Here is a 20,236-nt window from a genome sequence, read left to right as displayed (position 1 = left end):
CTGGTCGCCCCCGTACTTCTCGGGTTGCTCCAATTTGACCTTCGTCTTGGCCGGGTCCTTGGTGTGGACCTCGGTCGCCGCAAGTCGGGCTGCCAATGCCGCGTTGCTGGCCTTGGTCTTCGCAAGCTCTTCTTCAGTTTCATCGAGTCGTTCGGTGACTCTCTGAAGCGCGGCCGTGATCTGGCCCGGCGTCGGTTGAGTTGCCATGTCGTTTTACCTTCGAGCCTGAACTGTAACAGATCAAAGGGAGTTAGCAACGTGTGACGAACCTGTCTCTGGACCCGTCCTGTTAGGGTTCAGTATCGGTCGAAGGTATTCTCTCAAGGGTGCTTAGGTTCGGTGCAGCCAAAGGGTGCACAACAAAGACTTGTCTCAACAGTAGGCTCTCGAGCTTGTAGCGAACTGTAGTTGTGATTGCTAACTGGAGAACTCCCAGAGCTCTCCAGAACGAGTGACTATATACTATCTAATCCTGTTGCTCATTATGCTCACGAGTCTTGGCTCTGAGCACATTGAGCACCTGGTGCTCATGGTGCTCACGAGTCTTGGCTCTGAGCACATTGAGCACCATGGCTCTCGCTTCTTACTGGCTGAGTGCCTCGTCGGGTGATTGGTCCGGGGTTACTGCCATCATACCCCGCCGGCCGGCTGCATGCGGCCATATCCGTGACACCTACGGGCCTTTCTTTCCGCCTCAGCCCCTCCTTCTAGTCTGATACTATCGCAAGCGGGTTGCCTCGATGCCCGGCTGCGGAACTCAACGCCCCACCCGCTGGGGTCCACACTCCGAAACCCGCGTACTGTGCATGCTGTGTTGCGTGTTGCTATCACTGGCAATCTCAAGGGATCACAGAAATTTAACCAAATACAAATATTTCCTAATGCTAGGTACCTATATAAAGGTTCGACTGCAACACAAGGTACTAGTAAGCAGCTTACATCTTATACATCTCTATAATATACCACAGGTTCCATTTTAATCATGTGTATACGATGTATAGCATCGCTATAAAAACACTAACAAATAATACATAATCGCTTGTATAGACACCTCTCTACAGCATTCAGTTGTATACAAAACCCACTGGCTGCCAAAACCAGTGCAAACTACTACATCAGGAAAGCCAAAATACCTCCCGCTCAGAATAAGTACAACGCCATGCATCGACCCACCCATCCCTTACCCACAGGTAAAACACAGGATCAGAGCTTAGGCTTCTCGACCACGTTGGCAGCAATCTCCTCATACATGCGGTCAATCTCGTTCCGGAAGGCCCGGGCCGTCTGGGGCCGCTTGAGCTTGAGTCTATTTCGTCTCGTGTTAGCATCATGGTCCCCAATCATCTCAATTACATTCTCCATCTCTCCCTCTTTTCGGATGAAAAAGAGAAGAGACGGAAGGGGCCGGAATAAAAGAAGGGATAAAAAGACATACGTAGGTGTCAGCAGCTCATTCTCGATCGAGAAGGGCTCAACGTCAAAGATGCAGTTCTTAACCTTCTCGAAGCTGTTGAACTTGTGGCGCTTGCCGATCTGCTCGAGCAGCTTGAGGAAGGCGGTCTTGACGCGCGGGTCGTTGGCGGCCTGGCGGAGGGCGTCCTTGTCGTCGGCCGGGACGGCCTTCTTGAGGATCTTACTGGCGTAGGGGGCGAAGGTGACCGGGTCGATGCCGAAGACGGCGACGAGGGACGACTCCTTGGGGTCGCCGTGCACGAAGGCCATGGCGATCAGGTTGGTGGCGCCCATGTAGACGTTCTCGATGCGCTCGGGCGAGATGTACTCGCCCTGGGCGAGCTTGAGCACGTTCTTCTTGCGGTCGATGATCTTGAACCGGCCCATGCTGTCGACCTCGACGATGTCGCCCGTGTGGAACCATCCGTCGGGCTCGATCGACTTGGCCGTCTCCTCCGGGTTGCGGAAGTACTCCTGGAAGATGATGGGCCCGCGCATCAGCAGCTCGCCGCGCGGGTTCGGCTTGTCGTCGACCGTGTACTCGTATTCGGGCACCGACTCGATGCACAGCTCGACCGACGGGCACGGGGGTCCGATGTTGCCCGTCGTGAAGTCGCCGGGCACCTGGACGGTGCCGACCGCGTACGTCTCGGTCATGCCGAAGCCCTGGATAAAGTTATTGCCAAAGGCGGCGCGGAGGAACTGGTGTACGTCCGGGTCGAGCTGGGCGCTGCCGCTCACCATGGTGCGGGCGCGCTGCAGGCCCACTGCCTTGAGCACCTTGGGGGTCCAGATGCGATCGTACAGGAAGTGCTTGTTGGTGGCCTGGCCGTTGGGCAGCTTCATGTTTGCCTTCTTGGTGTCGATGACGCGGCGCGACAAACTTCCCTTGAAGCCGTCGGCCTCGACGGTCGCCGCTTGGATGGCCGAGTTGATGCGGTTGAATAGGCGGGGCACCGACATGAAGCCCGACGGCCGGAGGATCTTGATGTCCTCGATTAGCGTAGTGATGTCGCCATGGAAATAGCCAATGCTCGCCCCCTCAGCCAGCGCAGTCTGGTCCGCCATACGGCCATAAATATGCGCCAAGGGAAGGTACGAGATGTGGACGTCGCCGGCGAATACGGTCTCGTTGGACCGGGCCGCGCTAATGCCGGCCACGCCGTTCTTGTGCGTGATGAGAACACCCTTCGGGTCGCCGGTAGTGCCCGAGGTGTAGTTGATGGTCAGGATATCGTCGGCCGTGGGAGGGCGCATGGCGCGGCCGGAGCGCGCACCAAGGGCCTCTACCTCGGTCATGGAGAAAATCTGGATGCCGACATTGGCGGCAGTGGCATTCAGCAGCTCACGCTTTGAGTGGCCCGGCACCTCACCGGCGTCGAGAGGGTCGAGCGAGATGATGAGTTTGAGCGAAGGGACGCGCGGGGCCAGCTTCAGCAGGGTCGGAATATGCGGCAGTGAACAGGCGATGGCCGTCAGGCCGCTGTGGTTGATGATGTACTCGCTCGTCTCGGGGCCGAGGGTCTCGTACAGAGAGACGGGCCACAGTGACTGTGAGAGTAGCGCCAGCTCGGTCATCTGCCACTCGGGGCGGTTCTGCGCCCACAGGCCTACGGGATACTTGTCCTCCTTAACGCCAATCTGGTGGTGCAGCTCGACGATACCGGCACCGAAATTCTTTCTCCGCTCGGCAACCTCGGCATACGTCAGCCAGACGTACTTGGGCTCAAATGTCTTGGTGACGGCATTCCAAGGCCTCCATCCTAGGCACCTGGCCTTCGGACCCCGGGCAACGGCGTTCTCGAAGAGGTCGTGGATGGTTCTTTCCGCGGGGTCGTATGTCTCTAGCAACGGGCCGTTTTGAAAGCGCCAATGGCGGTAGATCGGGGTCCGGTTGGGGCGCTCGGTGCCGGGGATGGGGAGGGCGTAGGGCGAGCCCGGTGGCGGGGGTGTCGCGAGGGTCCTGATGTACGCCCTGGTATCTTGTTTGCTAGGAGCCATGACTGCGGCGGCGGTGGCAGTTTGGAGTGAGGGGGAAGTTGAGTTTCGGGGTAGGGATCGTTTGCGAGGCCCGGAAAAGGAGCGCCAGACAAAGCGAGAGAACGGTCCGAAGCGACCGAGGGAAGGATGGGAGGTTTGCGCGCGAGCGTCACGTCACGGATTTCCTAAGTCGTTAATACTGAGAGTTGAGACTGCTTAAACGGGAACAAAAGGGACAAAAGACGAAAGCCAAAAGTTTGGAAGATGGTCCCCTTTTCGAAGGGAGGGTCGGCATTCGGCTGCAGGTCATCTCGCCCTCGAGGCGTCCTGGGCCGAGTGCTGACAGGGATAGGAAGCCAAGCTGGAAGCGGTTGATGTTGCCAAATTGAGGATCCCCGGCAGGAGATACTTGCCTCTCAACTTGGAAGCAGTGCTCTTTAAAAGGTCACCATCCCCCCAAGAGAAATTGAGTACTAAAATCTGGGATTTGGCATTTCCAAGCGTTTGCGATTCAAGTGGTCTGTTTACTTCCTTTTATGTTGCGTCATAAACCAGAATATTGCAAAATGTATCAAGCATGGTGTTATACACGGTGTACCTGTCGGCCGACGAGACCGAGGGTCAGCCTCGGCTGGCATGCTTCAGGGGTGGGGTCGGGGCAACGAGAGTGGATGGCGCGGGCTTTTCCAATCGTCAGCAGGCCACTGGTGCGAGGGCGGATCCTTCAGGTTCTGGAGCCTCTCAGGGAGTCCCTCTGCACGGCGCGACTTCCTTTACTGGCGACGCGACCTGCATTGCATGCGGCGACAGCCCGAAATGGCATTTCATTCACTGGGGCGATCAAAAAAGATCTCGAAGAACGTTGGTGAAGTTCGATCTGCGGGGAATTCCATGCCGCGTGAGGGGTGCGGAGCAAATGGCGAAAGTGAGACAGCTCAACGGAAACTTTACTCGACTCGGGTGGTACCAATTAGTATAGCTAGGTAGTAGACAAGGCTGGAAGAAAAGTACCAATTGTTTGCAACCTGGGTTTGTCGCGCGTATTCTACCTGCTCTACGAAATGGCGCCTTCCGCTGCCGAACAGAGCGAGGAAGACCGCCAGGGTGTTCGACAGCATTTGCCCGTGCCTGGGGAGATGACGAAACCACGAGCTGTGAAACGGCGCTCCCGTTGTTTGTCGCTGCCTCGGGCAGAGATTGACCTCGGCTAGCAGCCCGCATGCAGATAGTTTAGTGGGGCCGCAACGCCGAGCGTTCACCCCGCGATTCATTTGCTGGGGTATTGACTTGGCTTCGATGCACGGTCCACCTGGTATCAGGTCTCAGCCAAGCGTCATCCAAAGTCTGGCCCCGCACCCCCCGCCAACCCCCTAAACGCGAAGCAACCGACGAATCGAACAGAACACCAAGGCGTTGCGACATGTGATTCAAGAGTCAGGCTTTTTTCTTCTTTTTTTTTTTCTGGAGGAAGATAAGAGGATTGGGCGCATCTGCTGCCGGGGAGTTCATTAGTGCTCGCTCGGCGCGTTCAGTACTCGGATTCAACACTCCGTTTCCACGGGCTCCCTGGTTTCGTGGTTCTCGGCTTCCTATTTTGCCCTCTTCTCGTCTACATCTTCTCATCGGGGAACAAAAGCGAAAGACTTGGAACGAGTGTTCAGGAGATTGCGAAAGTTGTCGTCGACAATGTTGCTTCGTCTCGCCCATGACGCTTTATATCCCTGCCTTGTCTGAAGCAGAGACAGCCAAGGCGCATCGTCTCGTCCAAGCCCTGACCAACTCTCAAACGAGGGGGGACCGCCATTCGATGTTTCTCGCAGCTTTAAGTGAGCTGCCTTCAGGTATACATAGAAACCACCATCACAACAGCGATCACGCCCACGCCAAGCGCCGGATTTGCGACTACCGGCGTCGAACCCAACCTCACGATGCGCTGCGACCTCAATTTGGTGGTTGCGCCGCCATCATTGGCCCGGCTGATTCTGCCGCCCGTCTACTATATTATGCACAATGTCGTTCCTGAGGATCTCTGTTTCAGGATGGCCTCATGGGTCACACAAACTAATTAACTAAATGTGAAGACATTCAAGGCCCGGGTCGGCTTACCGCTTGTTCGACGCGCTCGTTCTTCATTTTTGGTGACTGTCTCTCGTTTCGCTCCCACCTCGAGTTCTGCCATCTCTCCGTTTCTTTCTTGGCCAGTGGCTGCTTTCTCGTTCCTTCACCTTGTTTACTCTCGAGTTTCCGTGCTGTGTATCGCCATCCCTCTATTCATCATGAAGCTCGCAAACATGTCGTTCTCCCTGATGCTCCTCATCAGGGTATGTCAGGGCGTCTTCGCCCTCCTAGTATTAATCCTATCAGGCTTTGGTAAGAATCAACCCCCAGCCGAACCACGCGGTGCAGAGAGGAACCAAAACCCAGCTAACACGACAACCACTCTCCAGTCGCGAACTGGTACAGAACCACGACCAGTCTCCCATCACCCTCACAAATCAACTTCCTCCTCTTCGGCGCCATCTGGTCCTTCATCTCGCTCGCCTGCATCGAAATCCTCCCACGCTTCCTCCCACGCAGTACGCCGACCCGACCCCCCCCCCCCCCCAAACACCCAACCCACCCCAAACACCACAGGTACACACATACTAACCCCCCCTCCTCAACCACCAGTCCCCAAACCCTACATCGCCGCCCCCCTCGACCTAACCAACGCGCTCTTCCACCTGGCCGGCTTCGCCGCCCTGGCCGCCTTCCTGAGCGGCCTGCTCTTCTGCCACGGAGATGTCTGCCACACCGCCCAGGCCGCTGCCGCTTTCTCTGCCTTTTCGTTCGCCGTCTGGTCCGCGTCGGCCGTGCTTACCTGTCTCGAGGCTCTCAAGATCAAGAGGGGTGCCGGTGGTGGTGGTGGTGGGGTGCCCGCTGGCTCGGGTGCTGCTGCTGCTACTGGGTCGGCGGTGAAGGAGGGTGTTTAAACCTTAGTTACTTACCCGGAGGGGGGGTTGTGGATTGGCTGATGGGGTTTTGGTAATGGGTCGGGGCCATGGCCTTGGTATGAGGGGGCCGGGGGTGGTCGCGGATGGGGTGGCCGGGCCGAGCCGCTGCGTCGGTAAAGGGATCAGTCAGCACCTTATTTCGGCCACCCGGGTCGGGTTTGGGGTCGGTGGTCCTCGGGGTTTATGGACAGCCGCTGTGCGACGATGTGGGAACGAGGTTATGTGAGGTGATGATGCTGTCAGTTAGCATGGCCTTGATGGCTTGTTATGACATGAGAGGTTACGAAGGTCAGCTTGGTCCGGCGTTTTTGGTTCAGACCGCGCTTGGGAGGTATTCTGTTTACATAGGTATATGGTAAATATAGGGCAAATGTATGTGTTGATTGTTAACTTCCAGACTCCCGCGGGTTGTCAGGACGGGTCTCCTGGTGAGTGTTAGTTGTCACATCCACATACCAAGACGCAATAACAGTACGGGAAACCACCGACTAAGTGTTACAAATGGTGTTCCTCTCGCTACTATACTCGTAGATGCTCATGAACCCCCTTCGCTCTACTCCACAGTCAAGTGGGTATCGAGAAGACATGTAATAATTCGCAATGCGGACCATAAATGACAGGACACTGTCCAGAAGCACAGCGAGACTGGACCCCTTTCATCGTTTTCGGCTACCCAACCACGCTCGTTCCCAACAGTGCAAATGATCGACTGATAGGGTTACATGCATCTGCATATAGAGCACATCGCACGAGACAATTTGACAAAGAGGTGACCCCTCATTGGGGGTGCTCTGGACAGACAACAAAAACTACCCCGCGCTATCACAAGCGCACCAGAGCACGCGGATGTGGGATGCTTCCCATCTCTCACCTCATCTCAACGCCAAGCCCGATCTGTCACACATATTACCGGAGGGGGGAATGCAGGTAGGTACTCCAGGGCCATAACTCCAAGCGAGATCCCGAGGCGAGTGTTGGTTGAGCTCCGATGACCGGCGTTGTCAAGAACGTCCAGCGTCAACCCCTCGACAGTGATGGGAGAGGGGGTTCGCCTTTAAGCAATACGATGGCGAATAGGTACCTCAAAAAAGAAGTCGTTCACAATTCAAGAGCGGTTTCAGAGCTGATTGGGTGCGAACCTGTCCGGCCTGAGGGAGAAAGAGGGACCGTGGGGAACTGCCCCGCGCCATCAACCGATGGCGCAATTGCGTGCTCCAAGACCCCCCCACTCTCTCCAATTCAACACACACGACTGGGCGGGAGTCCCCCTGACCTGCTGCGTGGTCTGTAACAATTGACAAACCGCGGCATGGCTAAGGCGTTTTTTAACAACGAGCACACTCTGGGGATCGGCCGGTGAGGTATTTGGAGTCTAGGCGTGGGGAGGCCGGGACGAGGAATAGAAAAGGGGGGCTTGGTCGCCAGTTCTAGGACCCGGTTCCTTGCTTGCTCCGTCCTCGTCACATCTTATCCCGCTCCTTCTTTGTTGCCGAACTTCAAACTCTGAGTCGACTTTGCTGCTTTCCTGCACCTGCACTTGTGATACCCATTGATACCCCTCGCAGTCGAAAGACAAGTTTGCCATCATGTCTAATCAGAAGTTCGAGACGCTCCAGCTCCATGCGGGGTATGTGTTGCTCCCGCTGCCATTGCTCCTAGCCGATACCGGATGAAGAACGAAGAATGAGAGACTGACATCGTGAGAAGACAGGAGCCGGACCCGGCCACCAACTCCCGGGCTGTCCCCATCTACGCGACCACCGTGAGCTTGACTTGTTCTATGAATCCCACAGGAAGAGAGCTGACGGGTACGAACAGAGCTTCGTCTTCAATGACTCGGCCCACGGCGCCCGCCTGTTCGGGCTCAAGGAGTTTGGCAACATTTACTCCCGCATTATGAAGTGAGTGCGGTCGGATACCACACGGAAGCAGACATTGAGTGCCCCGGAAGACTGACACCCTCAGCCCGACGGTCGATGTCTTTGAGAAGAGAATCGCGGCTCTCGAGGGCGGCGTCGCTGCGGTGGCTGCCTCCTCCGGCCAGGCCGCGCAGTTCATGGCCATCGCGGCGCTTGCCCACCATGGCGACAACATCGTCTCGACATCCAACCTCTACGGCGGCACGTACAACCAGTTCAAGGTGCTCTTCGCGCGCTTCGGCATCACGACCAAGTTCGTCAACGGCGACAGCCCCGAGGACATTGCGGCCGCCATCGACGACAAGACTAAGGCTGTCTACATCGAGAGCATTGGTAACCCGCGCTACAACGTGCCCGAGTTCGAGGCTATCGCCAAGGTCGCCCATGATGCGGGTGTCCCGGTTGTGGTAAGTGGCGAACGTCTTCCGCTAGCCGATATTGGGGGAGCTGACAACCACTAGGTCGACAACACCTTCGGTGCCGGCGGCTACTTTGTGCGCCCGATCGACCACGGCGCCGACATCGTTGTGCACTCAGCGACCAAGTGGATCGGCGGGCACGGCACGACCGTTGCGGGTGTCGTGGTGGACAGCGGCAAGTTCGACTGGGGCAAGAACGCCAAGCGGTTCCCCCAGATGGTCGAGCCGTCGGAGGGCTACCACGGGCTCAAGTTCTGGGAGACGTTCGGGGCCATCACCTTCGCCATCCGCGTGCGCGTCGAGATCCTGCGCGACCTCGGGCCCTGCCTCAACCCCTTCGGCGCCCAGCAGCTGCTGATCGGCCTCGAGACGCTGTCGCTGCGCGCCGAGCGGCACGCCCAGAACGCGCTCACGCTGGCGCGCTACCTCGAGAAGAGCGAGTACGTCTCGTGGGTGTCGTACCCCGGCCTCGAGAGCCACCAGTCGCACGAGACGGCCAAGAAGTACCTCAAGCGCGGCTTCGGCGGCGTGCTGAGCTTCGGTGTCAAGGGCGGCGGCGCGGCCGGCAGCCAGATTGTCGACGGCTTCAAGCTGGTCTCCAACCTGGCCAACGTCGGCGACTCCAAGACCCTTGCGATCCACCCGTGGACCACCACCCACGAGCAGCTCAGCGATGAGGAGAAGGTTACCTCGGGTGTGACTGAGGTTAGTACTGATTATTCCGAGTGTTCTTTTACCATCTGATGCTGACAGAATACCAGGACCTCATCCGCATCTCGGTCGGCACGGAGCACATCGACGACATCATTGCCGACTTTGACCAGGCGTTCAAGGCCGCTGCGGGTGCAACAACGAAGGATGGCGACAAGTCGCTGCCCGAGAGGAAGGCTGAGGAGGCTCCGGTTGTGGTTTAATTTGTATCTGATGTAGCGTGATTTTTTAATGAATATTTGAATGATTCCATTTCGTAATCCGTGAAATTGCTGCCACTGGCCGATGTTATTTCACAAAAAGTCCATGTGTCGCTGTTTGGGGTTCCATTTTTGGAAGAGTTGGACCCGCCATTTTTGGAACCCCAGAGCACCCCCGACAAGTACCTACCATAGCGCGCCGGGGGGGGGTTGCAAAATGATCACTGTGACTGTCATGGGGCTCCAAAATGATCCGGACCTATGACTGATCTCTGACGGACGTCATTTGAAAATGGTTTCCGGCCGAAAATGGCCAGAGAGCCCAGAGACGATTTTCTTCCAAGACAATTTCGATACTGAAAAACCAACTCGCAGCCAAATCCATTTTACAAGCCTTTTTTTCAATTAAAAAATTTAAATATTAATTTTCTAGTATTTATTTATTTATTTAATTTATTTACTTATTAAGTTTTACGAATTTTACGAATTTTACGAATTTTACAAATTTACAGTTTATAAATTTATACTTTACGAATTTTCACTTTACGAATTTTCACTTTACAAATTTTCACTTTACGAATTTACAATTATAAGACTTACGAAAAAATAGAGTACCTTCGAGGACTCGAACATAGAGCCTTTTGAAAGTGAACTCTAGATTAAACAGCTACACTCAATACTTCTTAAGATAAAAATAGCAATATTTGCCACCTATATTTGCCACCCTCTCTCTAATTTTAATTAATTAATTTATAGCTTAGTGTTAAGGGCCGGGCTATGCCCGGCTAACGAGAGGTTAGGAGCTTTGTCCTGACCGTACCGTATCCGGTGTAGCTCTGGAACGGACCTGTACCGGGCCCACCCAGGTTACGTACCTGTGACGAACCTGTCTCTGGACCCGTCCTGTTAGGGTTCAGTATCGGTCGAAGGTATTCTCTCAAGGGTGCTTAGGTTCGGTGCAGCCAAAGGGTGCACAACAAAGACTTGTCTCAACAGTAGGCTCTCGAGCTTGTAGCGAACTGTAGTTGTGATTGCTAACTGGAGAACTCCCAGAGCTCTCCAGAACGAGTGACTATATACCTATCTAATTCTTGGGTGCTCAGTGTGCTCAGTGTGCTCAGTGTGCTCTCCGGACACTGAGCCTACTGAGCGGACTGAGCTCCCTGAGTACCTTCCTCGTGTCCTGATTGGTGGCGCGGTCCAAGTGCTCAGTGTGCTCAGTACACTTGGCAAGTGCTTGGCGACTGAGCTCACTGATCACCCCCTTTCTTCTTTAATTGGTCCGTCTACCGTAACCAGCTCGGGGCGTCCCGCGCCCCGAGGTCGGCATACTCGTGACACGATGCCCCTCCTCCAGGGTCGACGTCCCGTCGGCCGCACTTCCCAGCCAACTTCCTGAAATAGTGCCAATAGTCCCCAATCCCATTGGGTTAGTAGGTTCCCTTGTTCTCCCCACTCATTCTTCCACCATGACTGACGGTATAAGGAAACGGAAACAAAAGCGGAAACAGAAATCCAGCACTGAACGACGTCACACTGGGGCTCTCCTTGCCGACTTGATTGGAAGCGCAATGGTGACGTGTACTCGTTGCAAAACGCTAAAGCTTCCGGACTGCAAAGCCGCCGAAAACTCCGACGTCTGTGGTAGCTGTCTTCGCGCCGGCAACTATTCGTGCGACGCCTTTGGCAACGACGATTCTGCTGTTCGCCGACTGGTGGATCAAGAACGCAATCTGGACGAGAAAGAGCGTGCCGCGACGGAGGCCATCCGCGCTGCTAACCGCGCTCTCGGGGAGCTGGACGAGAAAGAGCGCGCGGCGTTGGATGAGATTCGAAGTGCTCGTTCTGACGCGAGCCGTGCCCTTATGACGGCTCTGGAAAAGGCGGACCGCCTGCGGACTCAGCGCCTGGCCCTGAAACAGAAGGCTCTGGCGATGTTTGAGCAGGAGCGGGAGGTGTTCGTGGAGCAGGAGCGCCGGGAGGTTGCTACCGGGCAACCGTCTTCCTCGGGTGTCGCCGGCGTTCCTTCTTTTGACTTTCCTTGGGTTCAAAAGTTTGTCTTCTTTACTCCCCTCCTTGCTTCCTTGCTGACAGTGCTTAGTTTTTCTTCGGACGACCCCTTCCTCGCCGGGGCCGACTTGTCTGTGGGGCTTCCTTTGGTCGGTCCGGATTCCTCTGGTGGAACTCCTGAAGTTTCTCGGGGCAGTTGAGGTTGGTAGCTGGTTGCCATGAATTGTCTTCTGGGCCAAAGTCCAGCCATTTGACCAAATACTCCAACTGTCCTTTCATGATGCGTGAATCTAGGACTTCCTCAACGTCCCATTCCTCCTCTTCGTCTTCTGCTTCGGCGTCCTTGTCGAGTCGCGCGTTCTCGGGCGTTGGTTCCAGAAGCGAGATGTGGAAAACGTTGGTCCGTAGTCGCATTGTCGAGGGTAACGCGAGTGCGTAGTTGTTCTCCGAAATCCTTTTGTCGATCTTGAACGGTCCGATTTTGCGAAAATCGAGTTTCCTGCTTGGTCGCTTCGTGCGAAGATTTCGAGAAACGAGGTAAACTTTGCCCCCCTCCTCTAGGCGAGGTCCCTCGAGCCTGTTTCTGTCGTAGAACTTCTTCATCCTGGTTCGTACGAACTCGAGTTCTTCCTTGAGCATCGCATGCAGCGAGCTCATCTTGTCGGCTTTGACTGCCGCTCGGGGTACCGAGACATCGGGCCCCTGTCGCAAATCTGCTTCGTAGCCGTAATTCGCGAAGAATGGCGTGACCTTCGTGGTCTCCGTGACGGTGGTGTTGTAGGCGAGTTGTGCTGCTGGCAACAGCTCGACCCAATCGTCCTGCTGGAAGTTGACGTACAACCGTAGATATTGCTCGACGACCTGGTTGAGTCGTTCCGTCTGTCCGTCCGTCTGTGGGTGGTAAGCAGTCGAGAGCTTACTCTTCGTACCCAGCTTCGTCATCAGAGCTTGCCAAAACTTTGATGCGAACTTCGTGTCTCTGTCCGTGATCCATTCCTCCGGCCATCCGTGGACCGAGGTGACGTTGCGATAGATCACGTCTGCAAGTTGTTCTGCCGACCATGTTTCCTTGTAAGGGAGGAAGTAGCTCCACTTGGTGAGTCTGTCCACCGTTGTGAGGATGCTGTCGTATTCCACTCCCGTTACCGAGTCCTTGGACAGTGGTAGTTTGGTGATGAAGTCCATCGTCACCGAACTCCATGGTCGTTCCGCGACTGGCAATGGTTGCAACAGCCCGTATGGCTTGTGTCGTGGCGGTTTGCTTCGTCCGCAGAGGTCGCACTCTGCCAGGACTTCTTCCGTCGCTTGCTTGATTCCTGGGAAGTCGTAGTTCTGCTTGACTTTTGCAATTGTCTTGCTGATTCCCATGTGTCCTCCGAGTCTTGACTCGTGGATCTTTCGAATGAGCTCCTTTTGGTCACTAAGCCTGACGTAGGCCTTGTCGTGGTACCAGAGTCTCGTCCCTTCAAGTCGCAAACCTGCGATCTTGGATTCCAGCTCTTCTTGCCATGCATCGCGCTTGTCGTCCGCGATGATTCCCTGGAAGTCTCGTTCCAGTCGTTGTTCCCTGAAAGTCGCACAACATTCTACAAACGGTTGCAGAGGCCTGCCTTCGGGATCTTCCGACTGCTGCTGAAGTGCTGCGATCTCGTAGTCTTCAGTCGGTTGGGAAGCGTGCCGTAGCGATCCGTCTGTCTGTTGATGTAGCAATGGTGGTGAGACTTCAGATGTGTTGTCGTGATGATCCGCTCTCCTACTCAAGGCATCTGCTCGTGCGTTCTCTGAGCCTTTCTTGTAGTGGATCGTGAAGTTGAATTCGGACAGAAATTCTGCCCACCGAGTCTGTCGTCCGTTCAGCACCTTGGTGGTGGTGAAGTATCGTAAGTTCTTGTGGTCCGTGTACACCTGGACTTCGTGTGTCGTGCCGCTGAGGTATGGCCTCCATTCCTGAAATGCTTCAATGATTGCGAGAAGCTCCTTGTCATGGATCGGGTAGTTAAGCCTTGGTCCTTCGAGTTTCTTGGAGAAGAACGCAACTGGGTGAAGCTTGCCGTCCTTGTCCCTCTGACCAAGTTGCCCTCCGATCGCGAAGTCCGAAGCATCAGCCTCGACTTCGAAAGGTGTGCTTGGATCAGGCAGCATGAGCACCGGGTCGGCGATGATCGCATCGCGGATCCGCTGGAAAGCCTGCTCGTGCTCCCGCTTCCACTGGAATGTGGCATCCTTTTTGGTAAGTTCGTGCAGAGGTCTCGCGAAGTCGCCAAAATTCTTGATGAACATTCTGACGAAGTTGGCGAATCCGATAAATCCTCTGACCTCTGTGGCGTTCGTCGGTGTCGGCCACGTCTTGACAGCTTCCAGTTTCTCGGGTTCGATTTTGACCCATCCCGGGGAGATTTCGTAACCCAGAAACACTGTCTTCTTGACATGAAACTCGCTCTTGTCCTTGTTGACTGACAATTTGTGCTCGTGCAGTGCGTCCAGCACCTGCCGCACGTGTTTCTTGTGTTCTTCGAGTGTCTTGGAGTAGATGAGAATGTCATCCAAGTAACAGACTGCAAATTTATCGAGGCAATGTCGAATTGCGTGATCGATAGCGGCTTGAAACGTCGCTGGTGCGTTGGTCAACCCAAACGGCATGACGAGGTACTCGTAGTGTCCGTAGGGTGTCCGAAAAGCCGTCTTCCATTCGTCTCCCTCCTTGATGCGGATGTGGGCGTACGCTGTCGGAAGATCGAGGCGCGTGAAGTATTGTGCCCCTGACAGTTGATCTCGGAGCCTCGAGATCAGTGGCAGTGGGTAGCGGTTCTTCAACGTCTCGTTGTTCAACTGTCGGTAGTCCACACACATCCTGAGCTTCCCATCCTTCTTTGGAACGAAGAGGACTGGGTAACCCGCTGGAGATGTCGATGGTCTGATGTGTCCTATCTCAAGGTTCTTTTCGAGATAGCTCCTCAACTCTGCATCTTGCTTCTCGTTGGTGTGGTACACCTTGAAAAACTTCAACTGGGCTCCCTCCTTGAGTTTGATCTCGTGATCCCAAGGTCCGTGGTCTGGTAGCCCTGCAAGATGTTTTGCCGTGAACGCCGGGTGTCCCTTGTAATCGTCTGGAATCTGTCCCGTTTTCACGTTCTTCGCCGTACCTTCGTAGTACGCGAACTTGCTGTTTCCAGGCTCGATGCTTGCTGCTTCGAGTTCCCTGACTTCTTCTGCTGCTAGCTCGATGTTTGCCGCTTCGAGCTGATTGACCCATTGTTCGTGTTTGAGCGTTCCGTGCTCGTCGACTGAGACGACGGCGATGGTTCGTTCCTCCCGTGTCTGCTTCTTTCGTCGTGTGCCGCTTCTTCCGGATTCCAGAGTGCGTTCTTTTGCACTGGCTGCTTCCTGCGGTGGGCCCGTAGAGGGGGTTCGTTCTGACCCGCTGCTCTCCCGTGGCTCCTGTTCTGCGCGTTCTCCCATCGAGTTGGTCGGATGCTCCCGCTGTTCCCGCGGTCGCAGATGGCCATCTCCCTTCCAACTGATGTCTGGGTCGTATTCCTCATGCCATGGGCGCCCGAGAATCATGTCTTTCTTCGGCCCCATGTTTACGATGTCGAACACCACTTGGGTGGTTTTTCCTTCCACCTCAATGTCGAGTGGTTCTGTCTCTCGTCGTACCCATTGTGTGTCGAATGGTCCCTTGACGACGTGTGGTTGCTTCTTGATCCTCCATGGGATTCTGAGTTGATTCACAAATGCGGGCGAGATGAGATCCATCTGCGCTCCTCCGTCCACTAACGCGAGGGCTTCGATCTTCCCCCATCGCGCTGTGATCCAGAGCCTGTTGTCTGGCTTGGTGCTTCGTACAGCAGCTACTTCGTGTTCGTCTGCTGGGAGGTCGTTGTAAGGCTTCTGCTTGCGCCAGTTCTTCCTGTACTGCGCAGCCTGTCTCCGTTGTTGTGGAGTTAGAGATTTCCGGGCCCCTCGGAGGGCCCTGAGCCGTTTCCCAAGCTCTCGTGGTGTTTCAAGGCGTCCCTGTCCGCACCTTGGCTTGCGGCGTCAATCGTCTGGTGTTCTTGGAGCCATTGGGCCGCCCATGCCTCAACTGGGCGCCTCTCGTTCCTTCGGGACGCTCTCGTCCTCTGGTGTGGCTTCCTCTGGGATTGCTGTTCCATGTATCCCCAGATTTTCTCGTCGGCGTGTGGTAGGCAGTCTGCGCTTCGGCATTCGTTGACTCCTACGCCCGCCATACAGCGTCGGGGCCAGGCTGCCTTGGGTTTAACCCTCAGCCTGCCCTCGTGAGTGCGTTGGGTGTCCCACAACATGCCTGCGGGAGCGTCGCCGCTGTCGTATACCCATCTGATGGGCAGGGGTTGCATTCCCTTTTCTTCTCTTGTGGGCCAGAAACTGTTGCGAAATTTGTCCTGGAAGTGGTACCGACATTCGTGCGTGATGCACTGGAACCAGGGCAGGTAGATGTGACTTTCTTTTCGTGGGTCCACCCGCTCGTGGTCTTCTGATAACAACTGGAATCCCTCCGTGTTGTTCTCGCCCCGAAAACCCCACCATTCAAGGTCGGAGGTTTGTCGTCCGGCGCGCACGATGTGCTGATGTCGCGTCCAGTATTCTTCCCAGCTCTGCTGTTTTCTTCCTTTCGCCGCATTCTGTTCCTGTGCGTAGTCGAAAAGTTGCTCGGGGTATCGTACTCCGTTTTCGTATCCTTCCGCCTCTTCGGTGGGTCCATCCCACGGTGTGTGGTGCGGAAGTGCCTGGCGGATGTCGTCCTGCAAGGCCTGTGCCTCTCTTAATGTCTTTTCGACGTGATCCCCGGCCCTGTTGTTGGCCTCGGTGATCTCTTGGACTCGTTCCCTGGCGAAATCGAGTTCCGCGCAAAGTCGTCCGTACTGGTCGTTCCTTCTCTGGAGAAGTTGCTCGAGTTCTTCTTTCTCTCTTGACAACTCCTCGATCCTTTGCCGTTGGCTTAGGACCTTCTGTTGCAGAAAAATGAGGTTCGGGCTGACTCCTCCTTCACCCTCGTGGGTTCGCCATTGCCCGTCCTCTTGCTGAACCAGGGTGATGCCCCAGTCCTCAGCGACTTGTCGGATGTGCCGCGGGGGAGCCAGTTCTCCCTCGTCATCCGTTTCGATGAAAGCGTGATGGGCGGTGTCATTTCCCTCCTGGTGGTTGCTGCTCATCAAGTCTTCTTGATCCGAGTCGGTGAGTTCATCGTCCTGCTCGATGACTCGGTCAATGTCGATTTCGAGGTCGTCCTGCGTGTAGCTGGCGGCTGCGACCTCCAGAAACCGGGTTCTTCTTCCGACCGTGTTTTGGTCGATGGTGGCAGCTTCCTTCCCTGGAACCGGTCTCCACTCTTTCTTGCTGCGGCAGTCTCGTTTGAAGTGCCCCTTCTTGCCGCAATTGTAACAAGTGATGCCTGATTTGTCCTTGGCACCATCTCTCTTTCCTGCCCATTGTGCCTGGGCAGCGCTGACGTCCATGGGTCCCGAGTGCGTGCCGTATGACGTGCTCTGGTGCTGGCGTTTCTTTTTGTCGTTGGGCTTGTGGTAGCCTGCGGATCGCTGAATCTCGCTGCCCTTCTTCTGTTGTTTGCGGGCGAACTGTCGGTCGTCAATTTTGACAGCCATGGCGATGTACTCGTCGAGCGTGTCAGGTCGGCTCTCCTTGTAGAGCTCGTCCTTGACCTCCTCCTTCAGTCCTCCGTAGAACAGGTGCATCAGCCCCTCGTCGTCTATTTCTGCCTTCATGGAGTCTTGTCGGAAAATCGTGGCGTAGGCGGTGGCTGACCTAGTCTGCTTCAGCCGTCCTAGCCGTTCCTGGGCGTGTAACTTCTCGTCCTTGTCACCGAACACCTTCTGAATCTCACTCTCGAACTCGGAGTAGTTCTCGAAGACCTTTTTGGTGAAGGGTTTGTGGATTGCTCCGCCGAGGAAATCACTCAGTGTTCCCGTGAACCACTTGAGGGCCTTGTCCTTGAGTCGGGTGGCGGCGTATCTGGTCTTGGATTCCTCAGTGGCGAACTGGTGCGAGTTGTGGTCGAGATAGTTCCGCATCTCCGTGATCCAACCTGGCAAGGCTTCCTGGTCGCCCCCGTACTTCTCGGGTTGCTCCAATTTGACCTTCGTCTTGGCCGGGTCCTTGGTGTGGACCTCGGTCGCCGCAAGTCGGGCTGCCAATGCCGCGTTGCTGGCCTTGGTCTTCGCAAGCTCTTCTTCAGTTTCGTCGAGTCGTTCGGTGACTCTCTGAAGCGCGGCCGTGATCTGGCCCGGCGTCGGTTGAGTTGCCATGTCGTTTTACCTTCGAGCCTGAACTGTAACAGATCAAAGGGAGTTAGCAACGTGTGACGAACCTGTCTCTGGACCCGTCCTGTTAGGGTTCAGTATCGGTCGAAGGTATTCTCTCAAGGGTGCTTAGGTTCGGTGCAGCCAAAGGGTGCACAACAAAGACTTGTCTCAACAGTAGGCTCTCGAGCTTGTAGCGAACTGTAGTTGTGATTGCTAACTGGAGAACTCCCAGAGCTCTCCAGAACGAGTGACTATATACCTATCTAATTCTTGGGTGCTCAGTGTGCTCAGTGTGCTCAGTGTGCTCTCCGGACACTGAGCCTACTGAGCGGACTGAGCTCCCTGAGTACCTTCCTCGTGTCCTGATTGGTGGCGCGGTCCAAGTGCTCAGTGTGCTCAGTACACTTGGCAAGTGCTTGGCGACTGAGCTCACTGATCACCCCCTTTCTTCTTTAATTGGTCCGTCTACCGTAACCAGCTCGGGGCGTCCCGCGCCCCGAGGTCGGCATACTCGTGACAGTACCGGAGGTTATATAAGAAGGAAATCCTGTATTAGGGGTATATAAAATATCTTTTCCCTCCTTAAGCTTTTAGAATAGAATATTATATATCTATCTATAGTTGCTATAGGGCTAGTATCTTATATTTCTAAAAGCTTCTAATAGGATCTAATAAACTGCTAGACTAACTATATAATGGAAAATAATATAATATAGCTACTAGGGAGTATCCCTACTACTAATAAATAGGTTTACTAATATATTTATAGTTTATAATAAAGCCTTATCTAATAGGGTAAGGAGATCCTTTACCTCTAAGTTATAGCCAACTATCCGAAGTATAAACCGCTTAAACTAACCCTATTTAAGGGTAAGAGAGAGCTCTTTTCATCCTAGAAGGATATAATATAATATATTCTAACTAATAATAGGGACTTTATCAGCGATAACTATAACTAGTAGGTCTTCCTTTAGGGAAACCTCTTAAATATAGTTTAGAAGAAGGTTATAGCCTTCTATAAGGGAGCCGGTCCTAGTAGATAATACCTCTCTAAGGAGTTTCTTACCTATTTTAAGAAGGTTTACCTTAACCTTTATAAGAAGATCCTAGCTCTAGGAGAGCTTAACTATATCAAGTAAAGAAATAAAGAGTCTTTTCTAACATTCTTTATATAATTTAAGACCCTTTTAGTAAAGGTTAGAGGGCTTAAGTAGTCTAGTAAGATATAACTTCTTAAGTTTAACTATATATTCTCTTAGACTATCTAGCAAGCTATTATAGGATAAGGTATCTTATATATTAACTTTAACTAGGTAGTAGCTAGCTACTATAAGATTATAACTAACCTTAAGGCTCTAAACCTAGATATAAGATAGCCCTATAGATAAGATTACTAGAAAGATATTATAATAGTCCTACTATATAATATAGATAGTAATTCCCTAATAACTGGTATTAATATTATATAGATATATTAGAACTATTCTAGTAATAGCTAGTATAAGGAAGGGAAGAATTATAATAAGGTAAGCCTATAGAATACTAATATTCTATATATAAAATAGATTTCTTAGGAAGTTTAGAATACTAGATAGACTACTAGGGTATATATCTGCTATAGTAATAAGGGCTACTTTATAATAGAATACTAATTTACCTTTACTATAAACCTAAACTAGAAAGAAGGATAGAAAGTTAATATTAACCTTCTAGATATAGATAATTAGGAAGGGGAGGATAAAACCTCCGATAATAAGGATAATAACTAGGGAAACGAGTAGCCCCTATATAGAGTTTTATAAGGGGGTTTCCACTACCCTTCTATCTTAAGAATAAGTTAGAAGAGATTAGAGAGAGAATAGATAAACCCCCTTTCCTTATTCCTATCCTCCTAAACTTATCTAGCTTTATAAATATATAGGTAGATAGTAGTTACTCTAGTTATAGTGTAATAAACGAGAGATTATACTAGAAACTAGGAATTAAATAGATTATTTTATTAATTTCTAGAATATTAGAAACTATAATTAGATTATAGAAAGAAAGAAGGATTATATAGATATCCTATATAATAATAGATATTAATAGATAGTTAAGCTTGATAATATTTTATATTATCCCTAGCTTTATATAGAATATTATTTTAGGTTTTCTATAGATAAGATACTAGAAAATTATATTAGATGCTAATACTAGCCTACTAGAGGTTAGTATATAGCCGGGACTCTTGGTATAAAGCTATACTATATATCTTAAGGAGATTAGAATCTC

At 53.1% G+C, this 20,236-nt stretch overlaps 3 protein-coding genes across 3 annotated transcripts; 2 read left to right on the top strand and 1 right to left on the bottom strand.

Annotated features, from left to right (window-relative positions):
• Window positions 1-1,203: 1,203 nt before the first annotated feature.
• B0H64DRAFT_376305 (uncharacterized protein) lies at window positions 1,204-3,453 on the bottom strand (the record flags this gene model as incomplete). The annotated part of the gene is made up of 2 exons (XM_062802466.1): window positions 1,204-1,306; window positions 1,436-3,453. 2 exons carry the CDS (start codon window positions 3,451-3,453, stop codon window positions 1,204-1,206), a joined length of 2,121 nt encoding a protein of 706 aa, XP_062656907.1.
• A 2,255-nt stretch (window positions 3,454-5,708) lies between these two features.
• B0H64DRAFT_444653 (membrane-associating domain-containing protein) lies at window positions 5,709-6,404 on the top strand (the record flags this gene model as incomplete). Its single annotated transcript, XM_062806798.1, has 3 exons — window positions 5,709-5,802; window positions 5,880-6,008; window positions 6,103-6,404. The coding sequence occupies 3 exons, from the start codon at window positions 5,709-5,711 to the stop codon at window positions 6,402-6,404; spliced, it is 525 nt and encodes a 174-aa protein (XP_062656906.1).
• Window positions 6,405-7,671: 1,267 nt separating this feature from the next.
• B0H64DRAFT_404285 (Cys/Met metabolism PLP-dependent enzyme-domain-containing protein) lies at window positions 7,672-9,940 on the top strand. The gene is made up of 6 exons (XM_062804380.1): window positions 7,672-8,052; window positions 8,133-8,187; window positions 8,244-8,326; window positions 8,391-8,751; window positions 8,806-9,468; window positions 9,525-9,940. Exons 1-6 carry the CDS (start codon window positions 8,012-8,014, stop codon window positions 9,675-9,677), a joined length of 1,356 nt encoding a protein of 451 aa, XP_062656905.1. The 5' UTR covers window positions 7,672-8,011; the 3' UTR covers window positions 9,678-9,940.
• The last annotated feature ends 10,296 nt before the right edge of the window (window positions 9,941-20,236 follow it).

This window comes from Chaetomium fimeti (assembly GCF_033439085.1).
Source record: "Chaetomium fimeti strain CBS 168.71 chromosome Unknown B0H64scaffold_6, whole genome shotgun sequence".
Lineage (NCBI taxonomy): Eukaryota > Fungi > Ascomycota > Sordariomycetes > Sordariales > Chaetomiaceae > Chaetomium > Chaetomium fimeti.
This window is presented reverse-complemented; position numbering and strand designations above follow the sequence as displayed.

Coding starts and splice junctions, on each gene's coding strand:
- B0H64DRAFT_404285 (XM_062804380.1), top strand. CDS start 8,012: ATGTCTAATCAGAAGTTCGAGACGCTCCAGCTCCATGCGGG. Junction 8,327..8,390: donor ATTTACTCCCGCATTATGAA/GTGAGTGCGGTC, acceptor TGACACCCTCAG/CCCGACGGTCGATGTCTTTG. Junction 9,469..9,524: donor TTACCTCGGGTGTGACTGAG/GTTAGTACTGAT, acceptor ACAGAATACCAG/GACCTCATCCGCATCTCGGT.